Raw genomic sequence first — 23,945 nt, forward strand, 5'->3', positions numbered from 1 at the left:
TGTTGTCGCCTTGTTTAGGACCATCTCCAGTAAACTTCCTCTTTTTGTTATGTGGTATGTGAACTTGTTCAACCACATTAGCTTTGGACTCAATGGGATTTTTCCCATTCCTCTTTTTAGCCTTACGGTTATCTTCCTCAATTCTCAATCTTATAATAAGTTCATTTATGGTCATCTCTTTGCGTTTATGTTTTAAATAATTTTTGAAATCTTTCAAAGCCGGTGGTAGCTTTTCCACTAAAGCAACGACTTGGAAAGACTTGCTCAGAGACATACCCTCAGAATGAATATCATGTAAAATTAATTGAAAACTTTGAACATGTGAAATTACTGTTTGGGATTTCACCATAACGAAGTCTAGAAATTTACCGATAACAAATTTCTTCGTGCCGGCATTCTCTGTCTTGTATTTCTTCTTCAAAGAATCCCACAATTCTTTTGCTGTTTTCAGAAGACTGTAAACATTATACAGCATGTTGTCAAGGCCATTGAGGATGTAGTTTCTGCATAGGAAATCTGAATGTTTCCAAGCATCTACAACGGTAACAACTTGCCGATCATTTTCACTCTCTTTAAGTGCTGGAGCCTCTTCACGGAGAAATCGAGCTAAATTAAGAGTTGTAAGATAGAACAGCATCTTCTGCTGCCATCTCTTAAACTCAGTACCGTTAAATTTTTTCAGTTTTTATCCATGATTTATAGGTACTTGAACATGGTTCTGTATAGGAACCGGAGTTAGTGTAACAGTTGGAGTACCACTTCCAGTTGCAGTTTCAGTTGCAGTAGCCATAATCTCTTATTACAAAAATCAGGAAAAATTAAAAAATAAATTAATTTTCTAGTTACTAAAACCAGAAAATAGATTATAAAACAAAATAATTTTATTTTCCTTGTTCCTAAACCTAGAAAAATAAAATGCCACAATAATTTTCTATAACACAAATTTATATTCTGCAATTGTTAATGACACCAGCATATTACTACTAGTTGTCAAAGAAAATAGACATTATATTACTACTATCTGTCAAATAGCATAAACCACTATTTATTTTTCCAACCAGAATATGTCTTTATGAAATTATAGAAAATTATATACAATGAAGATCCCAAAAGGAATTCTGTCTTAAGATTGCTGGACAATCTTCACTGTAATTAAATTAATTAATTCTGTTTGGGTACTAAATGACAAACAGAATATAAAAGAAAATAGGAAAGGAGAGAGAAAGTTTGATTACAAAAATCAAACTAGAAAAATAATTAAATAAATAAAAACATATTTTATTTTGTTACAAAAACAAAATTAAATCTGATTTAAATAAATAATAAAACAGAAAATAAATAAATCACTTACTTGATTAATATCTTGAATATTATTCTGATCAAGTCCAGTGTTCAACACTGTCTCCTTAAGACAGATTCGTTCTCTCCACGGTACTTTCAGAAAATGGACGTCTATCTCCCAAGATGAAATGATTAACAACAAGTAAATGCAGCATTACAATTTATTTGTTCAACGAACACACTAAGTGTTTACACTCTTTCTCACAAAAAATTAAATGCAGCAAAATGAAGAATAAATTTGCAGAGGAGAAGTATGAAATTTTTGAATGAAAATATCAAATGAGGGCTGCCTATTTATAGATGTAGTGGTAGCTATTGATTTTGAATTAAACAGGTGCAAACCTGTTTTGAACAGGTACGAAACTTGTTTGGTTTTGAATTAAACAGATTTAAATCTGTTGGGTTCAAAATTCAAACAGATAAAAAACGGAAGGGACCAGTTTGGGTGCAGAGAAAAACCAGAACAGATTGATTTTATTTCAAAAAATAAAATTAAATCCAAGTGGTTTTGGCCAAAAAAGATTAGTATTAGGCCGAACAAGCCCAACCCAACCACGCACCCGTGCCCAGTTCACCTGACCGACAGCGGCAGCCCGCGCGCGTGTGGTGATTTTTGGGTCCAATGGGTCTAGCCTATTTTGCCTATAACCTCTCCCTTCTACAAACTTGGGATGTCCCTTGGGGCTCTCCCAAAGTTATAATTCCAACCTATATAAACCCATCTAAAACTTTCCGCCAAACCAATATGGGACAAGCCTTATTCAAACCTTTAAGGATTTTCCACAAAAAACTCCATTCCCATGGAGCACACTTTGGCTTCAATTTTCCATTCACTTGATAATGGTTTTGAGCAACCAAATATACTACGTAAATCACAACGCGGCATAGAACGCGTTACCACTTTGACCCACGAAAATCGACGCTCGGATCCCACCTAAAAATTAGACCAAAGTTAGGAAAAAATTATGTTTATACCCAGAATTTTCCCACCATTTCTAACAAAATATACTTAGGGTGTGTTTGATTGAACGGACTAGATAATGAGGGATTAGAATCCACCGAACTTAAATTTTGGTACTGTGAATCCCCGGACTATTTGATTGGATTAGACATGTATCCCGTGTTTGGTTTTTCATGGAATTAGATGTTTGTAAATGACTATTTTTAGTGAATCCATTGCTTGGTTGGACGGACTGGATAAGATAAATGAGCAAAAGACCATTTTACCCGTTTTCAATTGTTTACTAAGTAATAGCAATATTAAACGTATCTTTAATATTTTAATTATTTTTAGCTAGATTAAATAAAAATTTATTTTATTTTATTTTTTACACAATTAAATAAATTTATTTTTTAAAAATTAAATAAATAAAACAAATAAAACATCAATAAAAATATATGTTATTTTTTTAATTAAAATTTTAAATAAATTTATTTTAAAAAATAATAATAATTAAATAATGAAATTAAATAAAACATGTATTAAAATTTAAATAAAATATAAACAAAATTTTAAAATAAAACATCAATAAAATATTATAAAAATTATTTTAAAAAATTAAATAAATAAAATATCAATAAATAGTTAAATAAAACTATTTTATTTTTAAATTGAGACATTTAAATTTTATTGAATTTTACTAAAAATAATATATAATTAAATAGTAGATGGTCAAAATAGTCATTTCACCATCTAATCTCAACAGTAAATAGTCTGATGAAAATTTTTCCACACCCCCTCCCCCCGCGGATAGTATAATCCCACATATGTGGGACAAGCAGTCCGGCGGATTAAAAAAAAAAATACCGGATAAAAAGCTTGCCCTAGATTGCAATCCCAACAGTGGATAGTCCCCTCCCTAATCCTGCGAATCAAACGCACCCTTAGTAGACAAATTCACTTAACCAATATAGAATATAATAGTCCTCAACGAAATTTGACATTATTTTAACAATTAAATTTTAATAGTTAGTTTAAAATTATTGAACTATTTTTGTTTTAATATAAATAACTTTATAAAGTCCCAATAAATACAATGAATTATTTTTATTTTATAATATTTTGTATTTAAAAAACTTTCGTAGCACGAGTTTGTTGCTAGTATAGATATATATGTCAATGTTTCAAATAAAATTTTTATTAGTTTCCATGATTTTCTCTTAATAAATAATTCCAATCCAAATGGAGTAAGTATTCAAACATATGTGATTTTCTCTTAAAATGTAGATTTAGTTTTTATTTTTGAATCTAAAAATCTTTTGAATGAATGCAGAACTAAATAGGGCATAAGAAATTAACTTGAACCAATTGATACATAAGTATTAGAAATAGATTTTTTTTTTTTAAAAACCTCTCATTTTACGTTTAACTTATTTATTTAAAAAATACCTTTTTTATTTTTTATTCTAACTTTAGCCAAAAAGATAATTAAAACATTTTCCATTTCTTGATTATCCAACTTTAATGGTCGTAAAATAAAAAATAGATGAGGGGTTTCATGAGCAAAACAAAGGATGCGGAACTCAAATGCAACAATCAACCCAAAAACAAATCAAAATGCTCCATAATTAAATTTCAAGTCCGCGTTTCTCAGCTGGTAGTGCCAGTCCCCTCTCTTCTGTTTGTGAAGTCTTTCCTCTCCTTTCCCAACCGAACCCTACAACAATCACCGTCGATTCATCTCTGTAGAACCCTCGAATTGCTCGATTCTAGGGCCAAACGCAAATCAATCAACCAAACCACTTTCACAAATAGTATATTTGTCTGCTCCAACTTCATTCATACGAAGTTCTATCAAAGTTTCCCAGTTGCGGAGAGTTCTCTGTGAATTCTCAAACTATTTAGTTGGATTGGATATGTATCCCATGTTTGTTTTCTTATGTGATTAGATATCTGGAAATAACTATTTTTAGTGAATCCATTGTTTGGTTGGACGGACTGGATAAGATAAATAAGTAAAAAACTATTTTACCCATTTTTAATTATTTACCAAGTAATAGCAATATTAAACATATCTTTAATATTTTAATTATTTTTAGCTAGATTAAATAAAAAATTATTTTATTTTATTTTTTACACAATTAAATAATTTTTTTTTAAAAATAAAATAAATAAAATAAATAAAACATCAATAAAAATATATGTTATTTTTTAATTAAAATTTTAAGTAAAATTATTTTTAAAAATAATAATAATTAAATAATGAAATTAAATAAAACATATATTAAAATTTAAATAAAATATAAACAAAATTTTAAAATAAAACATCAATAAAATATCTATAAAAAATTAAATAAATAAAACATCAATAAAAAGTTAAATAAAATTATTTTATTTTTGAATTGAGACATTTAAATTTTATTGAATTTTATTAAAAATAATACATAATTAAATAGTAGATGGTCAAATAGTCATTTCACCACCTAATCCCAACAGTAAATAGTCCGATGAAAATTCTTCCACATCCCCCGGATAGTATAATCCCACATATGTGGGATAAGGAGTCCGACGGACTAAAAAAAAACAAACACCGGATCAAAAACTTTCTCCGGATTGCAATCCCAACAGTGGATAGTTCCCCCTAATTCGGTGAATCAAATGCACCCTTAGTAGACAATTCACTTAGCCAATATAGATTATAATAGTCCTGAATGAAATTTGACATTATTTTAACAATTAAATTTTAATAGTTAGTTTAAAATTATTGAACTATTTTTGTTTTAATAGAAATTTGCTTTATAAAGTTCAAATAAATATGATGAAATATTTTTATTTTATAATATTTTGTATTTAAAAAAAATTTCGTAACACGGGTTTGTTGCTAGTATAGATATATATGTCAATATTTCAAATAAAATTTTATTAGTTTCCATGATTTTATTAGTTTCCATAAAATTTTCAAATAAAATTCTAATCCAAATGGAGTAAGTATTCAAACTTATGTGATTTTCTCTTAAAATGTAGATTTAGTTTTTATTTTTGAATCTAAAAATCTTTTGAATGAATGCAGAACTAAATAAGACATAATAAATTAACTTGAACCAATTGATACATAAGTAATAGAAATAGAATTTTTTAAAAAACATCTCATTTTACTTTTAACTTATTTATTAAAAAAATACCTTTTTTTAATTTTTTTTTTCTAACTTTAGACAAAAAGATAATTAAAACATTTTCCATTTCTTGATTATTTTAATTTTTTTTTTCTAACTTTAGCCAAAAGATAATTAAAACATTTTCCATTTCTTGATTATCCAACTTTAATGGTCGCCAAATAAAAAATTGATGAGGGGTTTCCTGAGCAAAACAAAGGATACGGAACTCAAATGCAACAATCAACCCAAAAACAAATCAAAACGCTCCATAATTAAATTTCAAGTCCGCGTTTCTCAGCTGGTAGTCCCAGTCCCCTCTCTTCTGTTTATGAAGTCCGAATGAACTCTCTCCTCTTCTCTCCCAACCAAACCCTACGATAATCGCCGTCGATTCGTCTCTGTAGAACCCTCGAATTGCTCGATTCTAGGGCCAAACACAAAGCAATCAACCAAACCACTTTCACAAATAGTATATTCGTCTACTCCAACTTCATTCAGATGAAGTTCTATCAAAGTTCCCCAGTTGCGGAGAGCTCTCTGTGAGGCCTAAGATTTCGTTTTTTTCTTCAATTCTTGCTGTTGGTGGGTTTACAAAGAAGCTGGCTATGGACTACGAACCCTACGACAGCAGTGGTGAGTTCACAATCCTAAAACTATTTTAATCTCCTTTGCTAATTACGCTGAATTTAGGGTTTTTTTTGGTTTTGTTTTGTGAATTAGGGTTTGGGTATGTTTTAGTTCTTTTCAGCAATGTGGATTTCGTGAAATTCTGTTAGTAATGGCGCAGAATGAAGGAAGTGGCGTTTAAAGCTTCAATTTTTGCTTTTTAGTTCAAAATTAGATTGGATGGATTGCGTTTGCGCTTAAGCTTGCCTTTGCGTTGTAGTTGTTTGAAGTTAAGATTTATTCATGAAATTTGTAATTTTGCTGGCATGAGAGCTTAGAGTACTAAAAAAAGGCTTCTTTTAATTTTTTTTTTCCTTCTCTTTTTTGTTTGTGAAATTGGGGGTATGCATGCTTCTTTGCCAGTTTTAGGTTTTTTCCCCTGTTGTCAAGGAACCGAACATCTGTTCAAAATTCATAAAGGAATTATTTTTAGTGGGGAGTAAAATAAGTAATAGCAAAGAATTTGTACATTACACTGGTTGATTTGGATGTTATGCCTTAAAGAAGTGCCACTTCATTCAGAACAGGAAAACGAAGAAAACATTTAGGTGGAAATCTTAAATTTCTGTTCTTCATGACATTTTATTTTTCTTCGTGAATTATGTAAGTGAAGAGGAATACTTGATTAAGACTTTAAAAAGACTTGGTTCAGTAGCTATAACTTGAAGAATATCTTATCATTGGAAAAGAGTAGTGTGATGGTGGAAATATTGAATGGAACGCCTATAGTACATTCAAAGTAAAGGGTGGCCTCTAAACCCTTCGTTTACATACTTGCCGAGTTCTTGGTCAAAAAAAAAAAAAAAAAAAAAACAAAAATTTTAAATTAATTAAACCCCCAAACCAAGACTAGCTCACATTGACTAGTATGTTCAGATCATGGTATCAAATATTTATCATTTGCAACCCTAGCAATATTGTTGTTAAGTTTGCAAAATTTGTGACTCGAATTTTGTCCCACCGCCAATTTGAGTAATGGAGGAGAATAATTTGAGATATTATTCCAAGTAATATAGGACTTCGTACTACCACATTTCAAAGTTGTTAGTTTCATTGAACTTCTCAACTTCGAACTTCGCGTTGGTGACCGTACCCCGTTGCGCTAGTTTACTTGAAGTAATGTGCTTAACCAAATGAGAAAAGTGTAAGATAGTAATCTTACATGGGAATATGTGTTAACTTATTACCTATTAGACCAGGTAATCAGCATTCAAAATAAAATTTTCATTGATTTAAGTCTAAATATTTTATATTTATAAGATTATTTTTCACGTCTAAGTGTGTAGAACTATTTTTCTTAGTAATTTATAAAATGTGACTGAATCTTTATGATTCACGATTCGATTCGATTCGCGATTCAGTATAAGGCCATTTCGATTCACGATTTGACAACTATGGTTGCATGTGCAAGGAAGACTTTGAATCAGTGAAGCACCATTTTATTCACTGTCAAGTAGCAAGGGAGCTGTGATGGAATTTTTTTTTACTTTGCTAAAATCTCGTAAGGAAACTTATTTACATATCCATATTGGATGGACATTGCAAAATGACTAAATTTACTATTTCGGATTCATCTAATACTTAAAAGTTTCATGATACTTGATAAGAAATGGATTCAACGCCAGAGAAGACAAGTGGATGAGAATTGGCGTCGCATGTGCAAGCAAGATGGCAAATCAGTGATTCACCTTCTTATTCACTGTCAAGTAGGAAGGGAGCTGTGGACGTCTGTTTTCTCTTGGAGTGGGGTGAGGTTGGTTTTCCTTGTAGGTGTGCTGGAGCTTTTGCTTTCTTGGATAGGGGCCTAGGGTGGGGAAAAGCAGGAAGAAGCTGTAATGTTTGATTCCTTTAAGCATTATGTGGATATGTTGGGGAGCAGTTTGTAAATCTGTTGATGGTTTTAAAGTTTATTTGTATTGGCTTATGAGTTCTTTTATGAAATTTTTATGTAGTTGGGAGTCAGGATTCTTAGCACGTGCTGGATAGATTGTTTGGCTTTTTTCCCCCTCCTTTTGTATATGTGTGGCATTCTGTTAATGTCTTTTCTTCAATAAAATTTTATCTCGCGCGCGCGTGTATTTATGTATAAGATTCAACGTATTTGACACCTAGTCTCACACTCGTTCTTAGTTCGTCTGCCTGAGTGTGTGCAACATAGTTTTGAATTCTTACTCTACTCAAATGCAGAGTAAAGAACTTTCGATTTATCTTTCTGTTTTCCTTTACATTTTTTTTTTTTGGTGTACAATATTTGTTTATACACCACTTTGCTAACATTTGTATTTATATTTCTGAATGTAATGAGTATATATAGACCAGAGCATGCAGAGATGTTGCAATAGTATCTCTCTCTCCATTTGGAGACCAGTATGGCACTAAATGTTGTCATTTTGTGCTGAAGTGAACAATTTATTGAGAAACATTCCTTCACAGTGGAATGATCTATTTGGTGGATTACTGCAGTATGTGAAAGACACATCAGAGATCGACATAATGGCATCAAGTGTTAGAATTCAACCCCCATTATTTGTTTCTATCTCAAGAAGCTTATGTTGATGCACCCTTCACTTGTGATGATTCAATCAAACAATATCTTCAATCCTAATCTGTTGTCCTTAGAACTTCAAATGTTTGTTTTTTTAATTATTTAGTTGTAAACTTTTTGCCTGAGTTGCATTTGAAATTTCATCTTATTCTTAATTTTGTATTTCATTCTGAAATAATTACAGGAACTGATGACGATCTTCCTCCACCACATCAAAATAGAATTCCAAGAGGGGGACGTGTTGCAGGGAATGGAAGATCTGCTGTAATGGGTTCTGTCCCATACCCCAGGATGTATGGTGAAACTGACATGGAGGCCCAAATTCACCACCTTGAGCAAGAAGCATACAGTTCAGTTCTAAGAGCCTTTAAGGCTCAAGCGGATGCCATTACTTGGGTACTTTTTGTCATTTAACTTGCGTGGTCTAATATCTCTATATTTGTTTGACCAGGTTTAAAAAATGACTGTTCAATGAAATGTATTTCCTTCAGGAGAAGGAAAGTTTAATAACTGAGCTCAGAAAAGAGCTGAGATTATCAAATGAAGAACATAGAGAGCTTCTTGGGAGGGTTAATGCTGATGATGTCATTCGGAGGATAAGGTCTGATAGTGTTATGAACAACCTTTGTTGTTTTCTAAGAAGTGACCCCATTTGACTGATTTTCCGCAAGCTTTGGTCTCTTCTATCTTTTAATGGGTAGTATTTGGATAATGCCATTAGGGAGTGGAGACAGGCGGGTGGGCTTCAACCTGGCATGCTTAGTACTGGTCAAGCTGTTCATGATCCAGTGCCCAGTCCCACTGTCTCAGCATCACGCAAGAAACAGAAGATAACCCAGTCCGTACCTTCCCAATCCTTTGGCGTGCCATCTCCTCCTTTCCACCCACAAACGGTGGCTGCTTCCACCCAACCATCTTCTTCAGGTGCAAAACGAGGACCTGTTATGGGAGCAAAAGGCAAGAAGCATAAATCTGTAAGTGACAAATATCGAATTGGAAGTATAGTAATGAAGACTATATTTTATCTCATTTTCATATTGATGTTATCCATTTATTCTTCTTTACGTTATAGGGTCCAATTTTGCCTGGTGCATCTTCGATGAAAATGCAGTACCCTTCCCCAGGTCCAGCTGGGAGGGGTCAAATTGGTAATCGAGTTTCTTCTAGTGCACTTGCAAGTGAACCTGCTGAAGGAGTGCCATTTGATTCTTTGGTTGGGAGGAAAGTGAGGACTAGGTGGCCTGACGACAATAATTTTTATGAAGCTGTTATTACTGACTACAATCCAGTTGAGGTACAGTTGACTACTTGACTTCTTATTACTTGAGGATTTAATTTTATGTTGGTTTGCGCTGACAATATCTTTCTGAACCATTTATAGGGCCGACATGCTCTAGTTTACGATATTGGTTCTACAAATGAGACATGGGAATGGGTCAATCTGGCCGAGGTAGATATCAGTCCTTAATAAGAATTTGACGTTATTACTTACCCAATATATATATATGAATTTGACATTGCTTATGCCCTATGTAAAAAAATAAAATGAAATTTGTGCAAGTTGAAAATGTTAATTTGAGATAGTCTAAAGAAGACTTTATTCTGAAATTTGGACTTGAACTTGGATGTGCATAATGAGGAGGTGCATAAAGGTTATTTGGGAGGCGAGGTGTATAGGATCTAATGGAAGACCCTGGAGATGATTTAACAATTGTTGTCACTCCCTGGATTTCTAAATCCTGCGGGGTAGATTGAGTGAAGATAGTTAAATAACAAAATCTAGTTTATTAGAGAAATGTCAACTCGTTGTTCAGCAATAATCTAAGTCTAAAATATAGGCAAGGGTTTAACAATCCTAGATGTGATCAAAAGGTTACACTGCGGTTTCAAGTCCAATAGTCATTGCTTTTAAATCCAATTTTCAATTCCACTCGATGTGGTAGATTATATTGATTTTGTGTTTTGGGATTGTTCCTTGTTTGGAGGGTCTAAGCTTTGCATTCATCGCATTTCAATCAGGGAGTTCTTAGTTTGGGAATTGCATGTTGGAGGGCTAGCAGGACACTTTGGTAGGGATAAGACTATTGCCCTAGTTGAGGATATGTTTTATTGGCCATCCTTGAAATGGGATGTTGCTAGGACTGTCTCTCTGCGTTGTACGTCTCAGTGGGTTAAGGTAGAGATAAGGAACACTGGTTTGTTGTACACTTGCCTGTTCGACGCACAGCTTGGTAGAACCTCAACATGGATTTTGTCTTTGGATTGCCTAGAAACATACATACAAACATTTCTTCAAACAGTCTCTATAAAGCAGTAAAGTTATACAAAGGACCTAAGAAGTATGGATACGGCTCACGACATGACATGAATACGGCACGAACATGTTGACACGACAATTTAAAAAAAATACAAGACACGACACGTGGGGGACATGCACATAAAATATAATTTTATATATTTATTGTATATCATATATATGAATATATCATTCTAAGATAGTAAATAAATGCAATATAATACTAATTTCTATAAATTGATATTATTTTTCTTTTATCATTATGTTCTAAGTTATTTTGTTAAAACTTATAATTAGTTTCATGTGTGTCTATTCAATGGACATGTGCGTCCTCCAAGTGTCTAAAGAGTGGCCAAATCTAAATTCTATTTAAAAAAATAAGACAGGTTTGGATGAGTGTCGGCCACTTTTTTAGAAGTGTTTTTGATATTTAGCAAAGGACATCAGTTTTAAGCTTAGTTGCACGAAGCGGAAGCGGGAGCGGGAGCGAGAGCGAGGGAACGTGAGCCGATAGAAGTTTCTAAGGTTGGGAGCGCCTCGGGAAGCGGTAATATATATATATATATATATTTTAATACACATTAGAAGTTTTTTTATAAATATTTTTATTTTAATACACATTAATTATTTTATTTATTTATTATATTTTTTAAATAATGTGTTATTGTTAATTTATTTTTATTTTATTTTACATATATGTGTGTGTTTTTTTTATTAATATGTATAATATATACTCATATATATTATATTTGTATGTGTTAATGTTTTTTTATATAAATATATTATAAAGATTATATATATTAATATTTTTATTTTTTTTATTATATATTTATATGTATATATATGATATATATTAAATAATAATGTGTTAATGTTTTTTTATTTTTTAAATATATATATTTATTTAAAGATTTTATATGTTTTATCTTATATATATATATTTTACTTATATATTAGGTATATATCAGAAGGCGAGAGAGAGAGAGAGACAGAGCGCGAGTGAGATAAGGCAACGACGAAGGCAGAGGAGACGATGATGATCAAGGAGATGATCTGCGAGAGAGAGAGAGAGAGAAAGACGATCTGCCAGAGAGAGAGACGAACTGCGACAGAGACGAAAAACATAGAGAGAGAGAGAGACGAACTGAGATAGAGGCGAAAAACACAGAGACAGAGAGAGACGACCTTTGAAGTGATGAAAGAAGAAGAAAAATGAAGCAAAGGACATACCCAGACACAACCTTCAGGTTCTTCTTCACCTTCTTTCTCCTTTCTCTCTTTGTTGACCAACAAGCTAGGGTTTTTGTTCTTCTTCACCAACGATCCCATCTTGGATAGGATCGCGTTTCTCTCTCTACAGAAACGCGATTCCTACACGTTTCTTATAAGAAACGCGGAATCGCGTTTCTTACGAAGATTCGTCACCTGGTAGCATGATTCCTGCAACTAAGGTCTTAAGGCTTACAAGCACATGTGCAAAACCTAATACAAACACACCTCAGTTTGTGTGATACCAATTCCATGCACTTTCCCTAGGGAGAAGTCATGTGACATTCTGGCTTTCTCCGGTTGCTAGTCGGAAGGACCTGTTGCCCCTTTTGCCAAGTTTCGAGACTTTTACTTTGGAGCCTGTAACCTAAGTTGCTTAATTCCACAAACTGACACACGCCCAAAATTTCTACCATATTGTGTAGTTCCAATATAAAAATCAAACCCACACATGGTTTTATGCAATTCTAATTAGTTGATTCCTCATTAAGATCAACACACAAGCATGTGATCTCATAAGCATATTCTAGCAATAATACCAACATGAGTAACAATTTCTAAAATTCTCACCAAAGACTCTACTTTGCCAAATTAGGGGTTTTCCACCAAAGTGTTTCAAGCACAAGGCCCAACCAATAACAACTAAGCCAATCTCAATTTATCAAGTAGTCATGGAAGGTAAATGACATAAACTCATACAATTAAACCTAACCCTAGCATGGTAAACAACAATGTATTGTAAAGAAATATAAAGGAAAGCATAAAAACATATAAGAGAGAGAAGAAAACCCCTACCTCAAGGAGGGAGAGGAGAGCGAAAAACCCAAGAAATGTAACTAAAATGAAATTTTGAAACAGTTGGAATGTAGCCATCGCCGAGATCTACAACTTTAATCTTTAGATTAAAGATCAGTTCTCACTCTAGGTTGGTTGACTTTGAGCTTGAATTTCTTTGAAAATGGTGAAATGTAGAGAGAGAAAAGAGGGAAGGAGAGATATGGAGAGAGTGTGATAGTGAAAAATGACCCTTTCGGCTGAAAAATCGTGCATAAGTACAAAAGGATAGATGGAATGGTTGAAGGAGAGTGGGCCTCATTGCCCAAATCTAAGTTAAATTCATCACACCGCTTGAGCTGTGAAACCATCGCTCCAGTGGTCCATTAGGTCCCTCAAACTTTTGCACTCAGTTGTAGACAGAGATGTTGCAAGGCTTTGTTGACCGCTCAAGCGGTAAAACCATCGCTCGAGCAATGAACCCAAGGTCACAGGAAATGTTTCTATAGTAAAAACTCTTATGAGTTGTTCAAGACTGATCTAGTAGTAAAACCAGTGTTTTTAAAGGCTCAAGGCTCACCAAGGTTCGGAAGGTCTCTTGGGGCTTAGACGCAAGGCGAGGCGTGGGCTTTATTGAAGTAAGGCGCACAGTCTCAGTTAAAAATAGATAAATTAACATAGACTAATGATTCATAGCATGTAAGTACTAAGACAATATTTAAAAAAGAAGAAAAAAAAGAAAAGTAACTAAAGTAAATTATAGAATAATTTCAAAGCCATAAAAGTGCATATTACTTAGCATTCCAATTTTCAAAGGTAAAATAATCCACATTCAACGGCAGGGAAAAAAAAAATATGAAGTTTTTTGCAAGTGAAACTATAACTAAAAAAAAAAAAAAAAAAAAAAAAATGGAAACGAATTAATACTAAAAAAAATAATGCTTAAAGGAATTAATTTTTTTTTTTTTGTAAGTTGATGTTTATTTGAAGCTTTTTGTAAGTGAAACTATAACTAAATTTATATAGCTAATCGGTGTTTCCAAATTGTAAGTTAAGTGGCAAACAAGTGTCATATCATGAAATTAAAAATTCCAACTGCAAGATGATGTCACACTTGATGACATTCTCAACTTAAAAAGAAAATTGATTCTCTATTTGGTTATAAGAAGAAGAAGAACCCAGCTAGCACATCGAATAAGCAAAAGAAAAGGGGGGGAAAAAAAAAGACAAAAACAGAGCAGTGAAGCAATTTTTTTTATTTTTTTGAGACATGGAAAAAAAACAGGGGTAGCGAAGAAGAAGAAGTAGACGAAGAAGAAGAATAAAGCATTGAAGAAGAAGAAGAACTACTTGGTCTAGACGAGACGAGACGAGACAAGCCGAAGGGAAGAGACACTCAGACACCGTAAGGTTTCGTTGCAAAATTTCTTCTAATGAATCGATTAGGGATTTTCAGTCATATTTGGGGCTAGGTATTGAGCTATATAGCTTAGAGTTGTAATCCTATGTAGTTGGAGCCTTTAAAAACACTGATATGAGCTGTTAGATTTTGATCAGAAAACAGGAAAATACAGTCCCAAAAGTCGTGTGACTTGTGCCTCTCTTCGCCTGGCCAAGTCGCTGCGCCTTCTTCAACTCGCCTTGCCTTGAGTGGCTTAAAGCGCTGCACCTGCGCCTCGCTGCGCCTTGTGCCTAGGCATGCGCCTAGGCTCACCTTTCACAACATTGTAAATCCATCGCTCGAGTGAACATCTAGCTCTTTTAATGCAAAAGCTAAGTGAGAAGTCCAATTCGAAATGCCAACCACTTCCTCTAACAAGGGAAGTGAAACGCAAAGTAATAATGTAAATAAGGGCAAATTACATTTACACCCCTTGAATTTGTTTGAAATTAGACTTTCGCTCTTACTTCCTTAAATCACACCTACACTCATTACTTTAGAATTTTGTGTAACCAAGTAACCCATCTGCGAGTCAACTGTTAGTTGACATCACTGAATTTGCTGATGTGATGTCAGCAAAAAGAATACCTTTAATGCCTAATTTTCCCTTGTTAGCAAAAATTTCTTTCTTCTCTCTCCATCTCTTTGCCCCTCTCTTCCACCCGAAACCACCATTCCCACCATCCCCATGGGCTCAAAACCACCATGTCTCCATCCAAACCAATTAGCAGTACCACTACTAACCAAACTTGCCATGAGTCATCTCTCAACCCATCTTCCTTGTGCAATTCTAATTTGCACACAATCACACATACAGAGAATGGGGGTTCAAAATAATCAAGTCCAAAGAGAGATGATGAATCCAATGAGCCAAGATATGGAGAAGCTGTCGGAGTGAAAAATTGATTGCCGCAGCTACCTATCCTCATAACCCATGACCATCAATCAATGATTGTTGTAGTCGTCCAGCCCTGTTTCCTTCCAACGACTTAGTGCAACCCATCCCCAATCGTAGTATTCGCAGCTTTCTTCTGTGGTATATATATGTGTGTGTACATATTTAGAATTAAGAAATCTGTGAGTTGATGCAAATGATAGGCATTTGCTTTAACCATTGTTTTGGGTTTAGAATAGAAGAAAATCAAAGAGGGGCTGGTTGTTGGAGAGTGGGGAGGAGAAAGAGACAGAGAAGTGACAACCAAATAGTGGTGGGAGTAGTAAGAGAGATAAAGTGAAAACATGGGAATTGTATGGCACAAAGATGGGAGAAAATACAGATAGCTAGAAATACATTATATACACATATATAGCTTGTATACATGTAGTTTTATTAAACCAAGCAAATAGAGCATATTAAATAGTTGTTGGACCCGGGTGTACAACAAGTATTTTGCTTGAAAATGTCAACCTTGCTGCTTGCATATTGAATTGAGAGCACAAGTGCTTGAATATTAACATTGAGAATAACCCAAATTCTTCGTAGCCATACAAAAGAATGGTGTCATAAGGCTTTGAGCACACTAATGCGTGGCTGCCTATGACCCATGGTAGCAAGTGGCAAAGAGAATAAATCTATTTTTTTCCCTATGAGTTCTAGTCTCAAATTCTCAATAAGAATGCTAGTTCTTATTGTTCATATGTCGCCGTGGATCAATTATTTCTCGAATCAGATCTGGTCAATTCCGAAATTGATTTGAAATTTCGGGATCGAAGTAGTTGTGCTCCAATTGGCAATGAAAGATTGAGAAGGGGTAGAGATAGCAACACGAGTAGGAGAGATGCTAGGTTTTGGTTGGGGTTGGGATAGGCTGTAACAGTGGCGAGCTATGAAGTGCCGACACTTTAAAACAAGTGCTGTATTTGTGTCGAACATATGGACACTTTGAGGACACTCGGACATGGCGGTGACATGTATCTTATTTAATTAATTTATTTTCAAGGGATACGCCGAGGACACACTAGGACATGCCAATTTGTCTTTTCTCCCATTTTTTTTAGTGCTTTTGATAAATGTTGAATGTTTATTATTTTTTTTCTTGGTTTTAAATACTTAATAAATCATCTATAAAAAAATATATAAACTGTAAATATTAATTTATTTATCTAAAAGACAAAATAAAATAAAATAAAATATAGAATTAGAGTTAGTTTTTATTGCTGTGCCCCTGTTGTGTCCGTGTCCCTACTGTGTCTGTGTCCGTGTCCCCATTTTTTTGAAATCTTCATGTCCCGTGTCCACGTCCGTGTCCATGCTTCTTAGGTGGCGAGGCTAGTGGTCATGATAATTGCGATTGGGAATTGATTGGAGTTGCGTTGGTGGTGGGGGACTGCGGTGTTGTGTAGATCATGATGCAGTGGCTGCGTTGTGTCGATTTTGGCAAACGGGGAGCGAGGCTATGTCTATCTAGTGGAGAAGTTGGGCTGCGTCGATTTGGTAAAGGGTGCTGGGTTGGGTCAATATGGTCGCAAATGGGGTGCTAGTTGACGCTTACCCTCTGCTTTGGCAGTGGCTGTTGCCGTGGTGGTGGTTTGCTCCAATTGTAGTATGAATGAAATAAAGAGAGACATGATAGATACAAACAAAGGTGAACATGAGAAAAATATAAATAACACAAAAAATGTAAAAATAATATGGGTGTGATAGTAATTTCATTATGCCATCTAACTCTTTTAATTGACAAGGGGTGTCAGTGTGATTTCAAGGAGTAGGGGAGTGGCAGTGTGATTTTAGACAAATTCAGTGGTGTCAGTGTAGTATACCCTTCAAATAAATGAGGTTCAATGGCATCCTTTCAACCTTGGGAACACAAGTGACAAACAAACAACTAACTCTGCGAGTCGTGCCAACCCATGGATTCAATTACAAATAGTCTGAACGTGGAGATATGCAAAATAAAATAAGGTTTTGGAAACCCGAAATGTTGCATATTTATGACTTGTATGCCGATATTAGGAGGAAAATTTGCATGAGTAATGAAAATTATTAACTTGTTGCTGATGTGCATTATAGGAAACTAGATTTTTATAAAGGGGACTATGTATGCTTGAGCCCTTTTTGTATCATTTAGAAACTTGGACCTAATGCGTATTTGCTTGTCTTGCATTCAAATAAGAAGTCTAGTCTTGTTTTCAATTGTTGAGGATTTGTTTCCTTATGAAGAAACTTTTTAGACCCCACTTTGTCAATTGGTTTCCTACACGATTTCTTTCTGTATGAGTGCCAATTTTTGTTTCTTGTCCTTCACTGCAATGATCAAATTGTCAAACTCCTCAATACTCAGGATGTTGGTTCTTCCCGTAGTGGTTATCATACTATCTCGTGAGATGGGATAATTGACCAGATACTAATGTTACATGGATTAAATAGGATAATTTTGTTGTCTTGATGAAATGCTTTTGGAGCATCATCTTAGTCAATCCTTTTCGGGAAGAGTTTGTCTAAGCCTGGGAGAATTGATGGTGATCAAGGAATAGGAAGAGTGAATACGTATGTTAGGCACAAGAGATGTTAATTGATAAATTACAAATTTGAGGAGATTAAGTTTTATTATGATTTTGTTTCTATTTTTGTTTGTTTCTAGTTGTTCTTTGAATTTTCTTATTGGTTATGGAATGCATACATATATATATTGTGCATGGAAAAAACACGTCTTTACATGAGTGAATATTGATTGAGACATTTCAGATCCCAAGTGTGTTTCAGAATAATGGTACGAATCAGGCTAATGGAGGTGACCACACTAAAATACAAGATGGGTTGCCGAAAGAAGACTTGGCAATGTTGGTGGTTGTCTTAATGGTTTGTTTGATGCTTAGAAATTTGTTGATTGGGAAGAGGGCAGGTTCCATGTTGGGCAGGTTAAATTAAATGAAGAGGGGAGTATCCAGTTATGTTTGATCTTTAGAAAAAATGGGGTTGTCTTTGGTTAAGTTAAATAACAATGGGAAGAGGTTAGATGATAAAGGGGTCACGATTAATAAGGGGAAGAGTAAGAGGGATGAGAGCTTTGAAGCACATGCACCTCTCTAAATGTCACGTGTTGGACACGGACACACTCCAGACACGTGTCAGACAAGCTGGAAAGAGTCGGACATGCTGGGACACGTCGAGACATGCTGCGAACATGTTGGACACTCTGGGGACTCGTTAAGGACACGTTGAGGACTATTTGTTTCTAAAAACAATAATTTTTTTATTTTTTTTTTAATAAAATAGCATTCTTAAGGTTGATAAAATTAATATTTGACACAAAATACATATTAAATATTTAAAAATAGGACATATAATCAATATATAAAATTATATGTTTTACACGTCTCTAACGTGCCATGTTTTGTATTTTTTGAAAATTTGCTTGTTCGTGTGTCCATCACGTGTCCGTGTCGTGTCACATGTCCATGTCCGTGCTTCTAGGATGAGAGTATAAATAGGATAGGAGTTAGAGAGCTGAGGAATTTGATTTTATGGTTTAATTATGAGGGTCATGCGAAAGAGGTCATGGGTTGGAAAGTTTCTAAATGAAGATAATAAGCTGGAATGTGCTTGGTCTTAGGGCTGTGTCTAGGTGAACTGCATAAAAGGTGCTGTGATTAAAAATAATGTGGATATTATAATTCTTCAAGAAACTAAAATTGAAATATTTGATACGAGATTAGTCGTTAGTTAAATTTGGTTGGTTAGGAATAAGAGTTGGGAGACTTTATCTTTTTGTGGTTGATGTGGAGGGATTTTGGTTAAGAAGGATGATAGTATTAATAGGAGAGGAGTTAGATAATCGAGGAATTTGATTTTAGGGAATAATTATGAGGGTCGTGCAAAAGAGGTCACGGGTTGGAAAGTTTCTAAATGAAGATAATAAGCTGGAATGTGATTCGTCTTAAGGATTAGTTAAAAGTAATTTTTTTGGGTTGTTTGGGATGATAAGGTGGTTAGTGAGTAGGATGTAGTTTTGAGGCTGCTTAATTTTTTGATTCGTCTTGAGGTTTAGGTTACGAACATTGATGGTAGTGCATGGTGGCTTCCAGTGGTGTATGTTTCTAATAAAATCTGAGGCTTAAGAGGTTGTTTTGGGAGGAGTTAGGCGATTTGTTTGGGTTGTCTTCCAAATTGGTGTGTGTGGGGGGTGAGATCTTAACGTTATTAGATTTGTTTACGGGAAATTGATTGGAGATATATTCACTGCGAGTATGAGAGATTTTGATGCATTTATTTGGATTGTGAATTGGTTGATTCCCGATTGTTGAATTCCATTTGTCTTGGTCAAATTTTTAGGAGAGTTTAGTTTGTAGCATATTGGATATGTTTGGGAGGAGATTCTTCCAATTGTGAGGTAGGTGGAGTTTCCCAAGGTAGTTTTTAACCATAAGTGCTGTTTGGTGTAGCTGTTAAAACAGATTATAGATTATAGCTTAACTGATTATAGGTTATGACTTTAATCAGAAGCTGTTAATCTGTTTGGTATAGCTGTTGGATTATAGATTTAAGTTGCTGAGTAGTGTTTGTTAAATAAGCTGTGAAGTAGTTTTTTCAATTAATTTTTATTTTTTATTATTCATTATTTGTCTACATTTTTCATGAAAATAATAATAATATTTAATAGTCCATTTGGGTCTTTTTCTATTTCTAAAAAAATAAAAAATAAAAAAATCTGAGAGTATAACCGTAAATTAAAATGTCCACAGCAGAAGCTGATAATCAGAAACAATGGGTGAGCAGTTTCTCAGAATCAGCTTTTTTGACTTAAAATAAGTTGTTAGAATTAGAAGCTGTTTGAAATAAGTTTAACCAAACAGTCCAAAATAACTTTTAAAAGCCAGAAGCCATAAGTTGGCTTAAAAAAGCTCCACCAAACACCCCCATAATCTAGTGGTTTTGGAGAATTGTCCCCCTTTCAGGCTTGAAATCACGTGAGATCATTTTTTAAAGAAGTTTTGTAAGTAGTGGAATTCGTGGAGGAGATGTAGGTGGGAAGGTTTTATGTCTATGAAGAAACTAAAGTGTATTGAAGAGAAGTTGAAAGTTTGGAATAAAGACGCTTTTAGGGATTTTAATTTAGAAGAAAAGTGAAATTTGAAATAGAAATTGTTGCTTGGATAGTATTGAGGAAAGAGGTGGCCTTGATGAGAATCTTATAATAGAGAGAAGGAATTTAAAGTTTGAGTTTGAGCAAGTTATTTTTAGAGAAGAAATTTCTTTGGCTCAAAAAGCTATGTTTAAATGGTTGAAGGAGGGGGATGATAATTCTATTGTTTGATAAAGTTTTTAAAGAGAAGGAAAAGGAAGCTCATTAAAAGATGATAAGTTGGGTTAGGATTGTTTGTGGATTGGGAGGTGATTGTCGCAAATCAATCTTCCTGTCAAGGTTTTGAAACATCTAAAGTGGGAGAGTAAGGGCATCATATCGACAGGGATAATTGTGTAATTATAGCTATTCCAATTATAATTCCCAAATTAGTTTGTTGAGATGGATTGTTTTGTGAGAATGAACTAAATAATGATACCCTAATTAGATAAGCAAGGAAATTCTAGTTAAAGAATAAGAAATGTTAACTTAGGGATCCGAATCCACCACTAGTTTCATTCTCTGAATACTCATCTTAGATTGCACAAGTGATTGGTTGGAAATTGGAAATTGAAATTGAAAATGAAAAGTAGAGTAATGTTATGTTCGAAGCAAGAACATGACCTATCTCAACCAGCATGGATTGTCCATTCTAAACTAGGGTTCGTGGTACAGCCCGTCTAGTGAGAGCATAGCCCGTCTCAAGTTCCCAACACAACAACAATAAAAACCAAAGTAAAACATTCATTTAGAATCACAGAAATTAAATGAAGAGAAAAGATAGAAGCATGTTTAATAAAAAAAAACAACGCCCAATTAGTACATATTAATGTGTGTTTGGGAGGGGAAAGATTGGGTACACATCTAACATTTGATCATCGTCGATCTCTGAGGGCTTCGTCTCTTGAGGGCTTCAATCATTTTCTATTGTCTTCTTCTCTTCTCTCTCTCTCTCTCTCTCTCTCTGCATATAGTTTACTTTATATAAGATAAATTGATTATATATAATATATATAACATAATTTATCATATATAATAAAATTTATCAATTATAATTTTTATCATGTATAATAAAATATCTAATTGTTGTTTCTTAAAATATCATATATAATAATAAGTTTTGTAAATTATTATTTCTTAACTTTTTAACATATAATAAATAAAATGAATCATCCAATTATTTAAAAGAAATCTAATTGAATCATATATAATAAAAAAATTATAAAATAAATTATCTAATTTTTTTTTAATATTTATTTTAACATATTTTATTATTCCTTATTTGTTATATTTTTTTATTTATAATATATATATCAATTAAAAATAAAAAAATAAATTAACAATAACACATTATTTAAAAAATATAATGAATAAATAAAATAATTAATGTGTACTAAAATAAAAATATTTATAAGAAAAATTAAAAAAATTGCCGTGTCTCCTGCCGTGCCCGTGTCCCCATTTTTTAGAAATTGTCATGTCTCGTGTCCGTGTTCGTGCTTCATATGGGATAGGATTAGGGTCACATTTACAATTTTGCAGTTGATACCCTTTATTTATTATTATTTTCTTTTTTTGCAAGGAGAGTGAGATGGTTAATTTGATTTTGTTCTTTGTATCTTTGAGGTTGTCTCAGGGCTTAAGGTGAACTTCGATAAGAGCTCATTGATTGTGTTTTGCAGGATAGGTTATGTAGGGTAGCTAGTCAGTTGAGTTGTGCTATGGAATCTTTGCGAATTAAATATTTGGGTCTTCCTTTGGGGGAATAGTCCTAGAAAATATAAATTTTGGGCTCCAGTGATTGAGAGGATTGGTAAGAGGTTGGAACGTTGGAAGAGGGCAATGCTATCTAGTGGGGGAGACTCACTCTAGTTCAATCCATATTTTTTAGTGTGCCGTTTTGTTATTGTTCTCTGTTTAAATATTTGGTGAAAGTGGCAAATAAGATTGGAAAGATGATGGGAGATTTTTGGTAGGAAGGAAAGAAAATCATTTGGTAAGTTCGACGGTAATATTGTTGTCAAAGGATAAAGGGGTTATTTGGTTGGGAATATTGTTGCTGAAAACGCTGTTTTGCTTGGTAAATGGTTGTGGAGGATTACTTTGGAAAGTGGTTCTTTATGCCATGCTATTCAAAGTACATATGAGATTTAGGAATATGGATGGGATTACTGGTAGGTTAATAGGGGAAATTTTCAATCTTGTTGGAAATTCATTTTTAATGGTCTTTCTTTTTCCTTTAGGCACATTCGTATCATTCTTGTCAATGGGTAGAAGGTTCGTTATTGGGAAATTGTTTGGAAGGATGTGTTTTCGCTCATTTATTCACTTTTATTGTCTATCTTGGTCTCATGGTGCTTCTATTGCTTCTATGATTTTCTCCTTTTTTTTTTTTTTTGGCTTTTTGGAATTTCAAATTTTCTAGAAATCTCAATGATTGAGATAGATGAGTTGGTTTCTTATTGTCCATTCTTGATGATGTCTCTTTGAGAAGGGAGGCCATTGATAAGAGAGTCTGGTCTATCCATTCTTCTGGGGATTTTTCTTGTAAATTGTTTTTTGATTCCATTATTGATGATTGCATGATTCTCATGATATGGTTTCAAAGTTTTTGTGCGGTCGATGGTTCATAAGAAACTTAATACCAATGATATGGTACAGAGAAGGCTTAATTGCTATTTATCTCCGTAGTGGTGTGTCATGTATGGGAGGGTGAGGGGACTACTGACTACATTTTTCTGCATTACCTGGTGGCCGTGATGAGTTTGTGGTGGAAATTAATTCAGTTTATAGGTTTAATGGGTTAATCCCATTCTCCATTGATCAGATGTTCGCTATTGATTTCTATAGATTTTGTTCAAAGCAGATGATTAAGGTAGTTTATGGCATAGAATTTGTTTTGTCCTCCATTTTGAGTTTCAGTTGCCACAACCGTTACGTTGTGCCCATTATACTTGTACCCTGCAACCATGTCGTGGCCAATGTTACGTTATACCCTGCAACCATATCATTGCCAACATTACCTTTACGGCACCCATGACTGTTATTTGAAACCTTGATCTGTGATTTTCTGTCAGCTTAAAGCAAATAGTATGTTGAGGCATGTTTCACATCCATCTTGAATTGTGATCAGTTCAAGTTGGATTAGAGGACTTGCATACAGTGCTTTCTGGGACTAACATATTAATTGCATTTGGGTGAAACAAATTGTTTAACTATTACATGCTTGAACTCTCATCTCTCCCGACCTTTTTTGTGTGCAAGTCCTGATAAAATTTCTACTGATAATTGTTTCTTAACAAATATATGCTCTTTTGGGCACATTTATCTTTGAGGCATATATTATTGTCTGAGGTGCTAGTAGTCAGCTACAATGCGAGTGATCAGCTGTGTTTAGTCCCTGTATAATTAATGGAACAATTTGTTTGATAAATATAATTTAATGGAACAATTTTG

The 23,945-nt window shown here is 33.8% G+C and overlaps 1 protein-coding gene across 1 annotated transcript in view; it reads left to right on the forward strand.

The window, feature by feature from the left end:
* Positions 1 to 5,582: 5,582 nt before the first annotated feature.
* LOC114279763 (protein EMSY-LIKE 3) overlaps positions 5,583 to 23,945 on the forward strand; it is a 32,987-nt gene continuing 14,624 nt past the window's right edge. The window contains exons 1-6 of the mRNA XM_028222047.2: positions 5,583 to 6,069; positions 8,832 to 9,043; positions 9,139 to 9,248; positions 9,369 to 9,621; positions 9,720 to 9,941; positions 10,029 to 10,097. Coding sequence (XP_028077848.1) covers positions 6,042 to 6,069; positions 8,832 to 9,043; positions 9,139 to 9,248; positions 9,369 to 9,621; positions 9,720 to 9,941; positions 10,029 to 10,097 — 894 coding nt within the window. The 5' untranslated portion in view covers positions 5,583 to 6,041. The remainder of the gene's footprint in view (positions 6,070 to 8,831; positions 9,044 to 9,138; positions 9,249 to 9,368; positions 9,622 to 9,719; positions 9,942 to 10,028; positions 10,098 to 23,945) is intronic.

The sequence above is a fragment of the Camellia sinensis genome, chromosome 5, assembly GCF_055761805.1.
Source record: "Camellia sinensis isolate YWXY chromosome 5, ASM5576180v1, whole genome shotgun sequence".
NCBI classification, from domain to species: domain Eukaryota; kingdom Viridiplantae; phylum Streptophyta; class Magnoliopsida; order Ericales; family Theaceae; genus Camellia; species Camellia sinensis.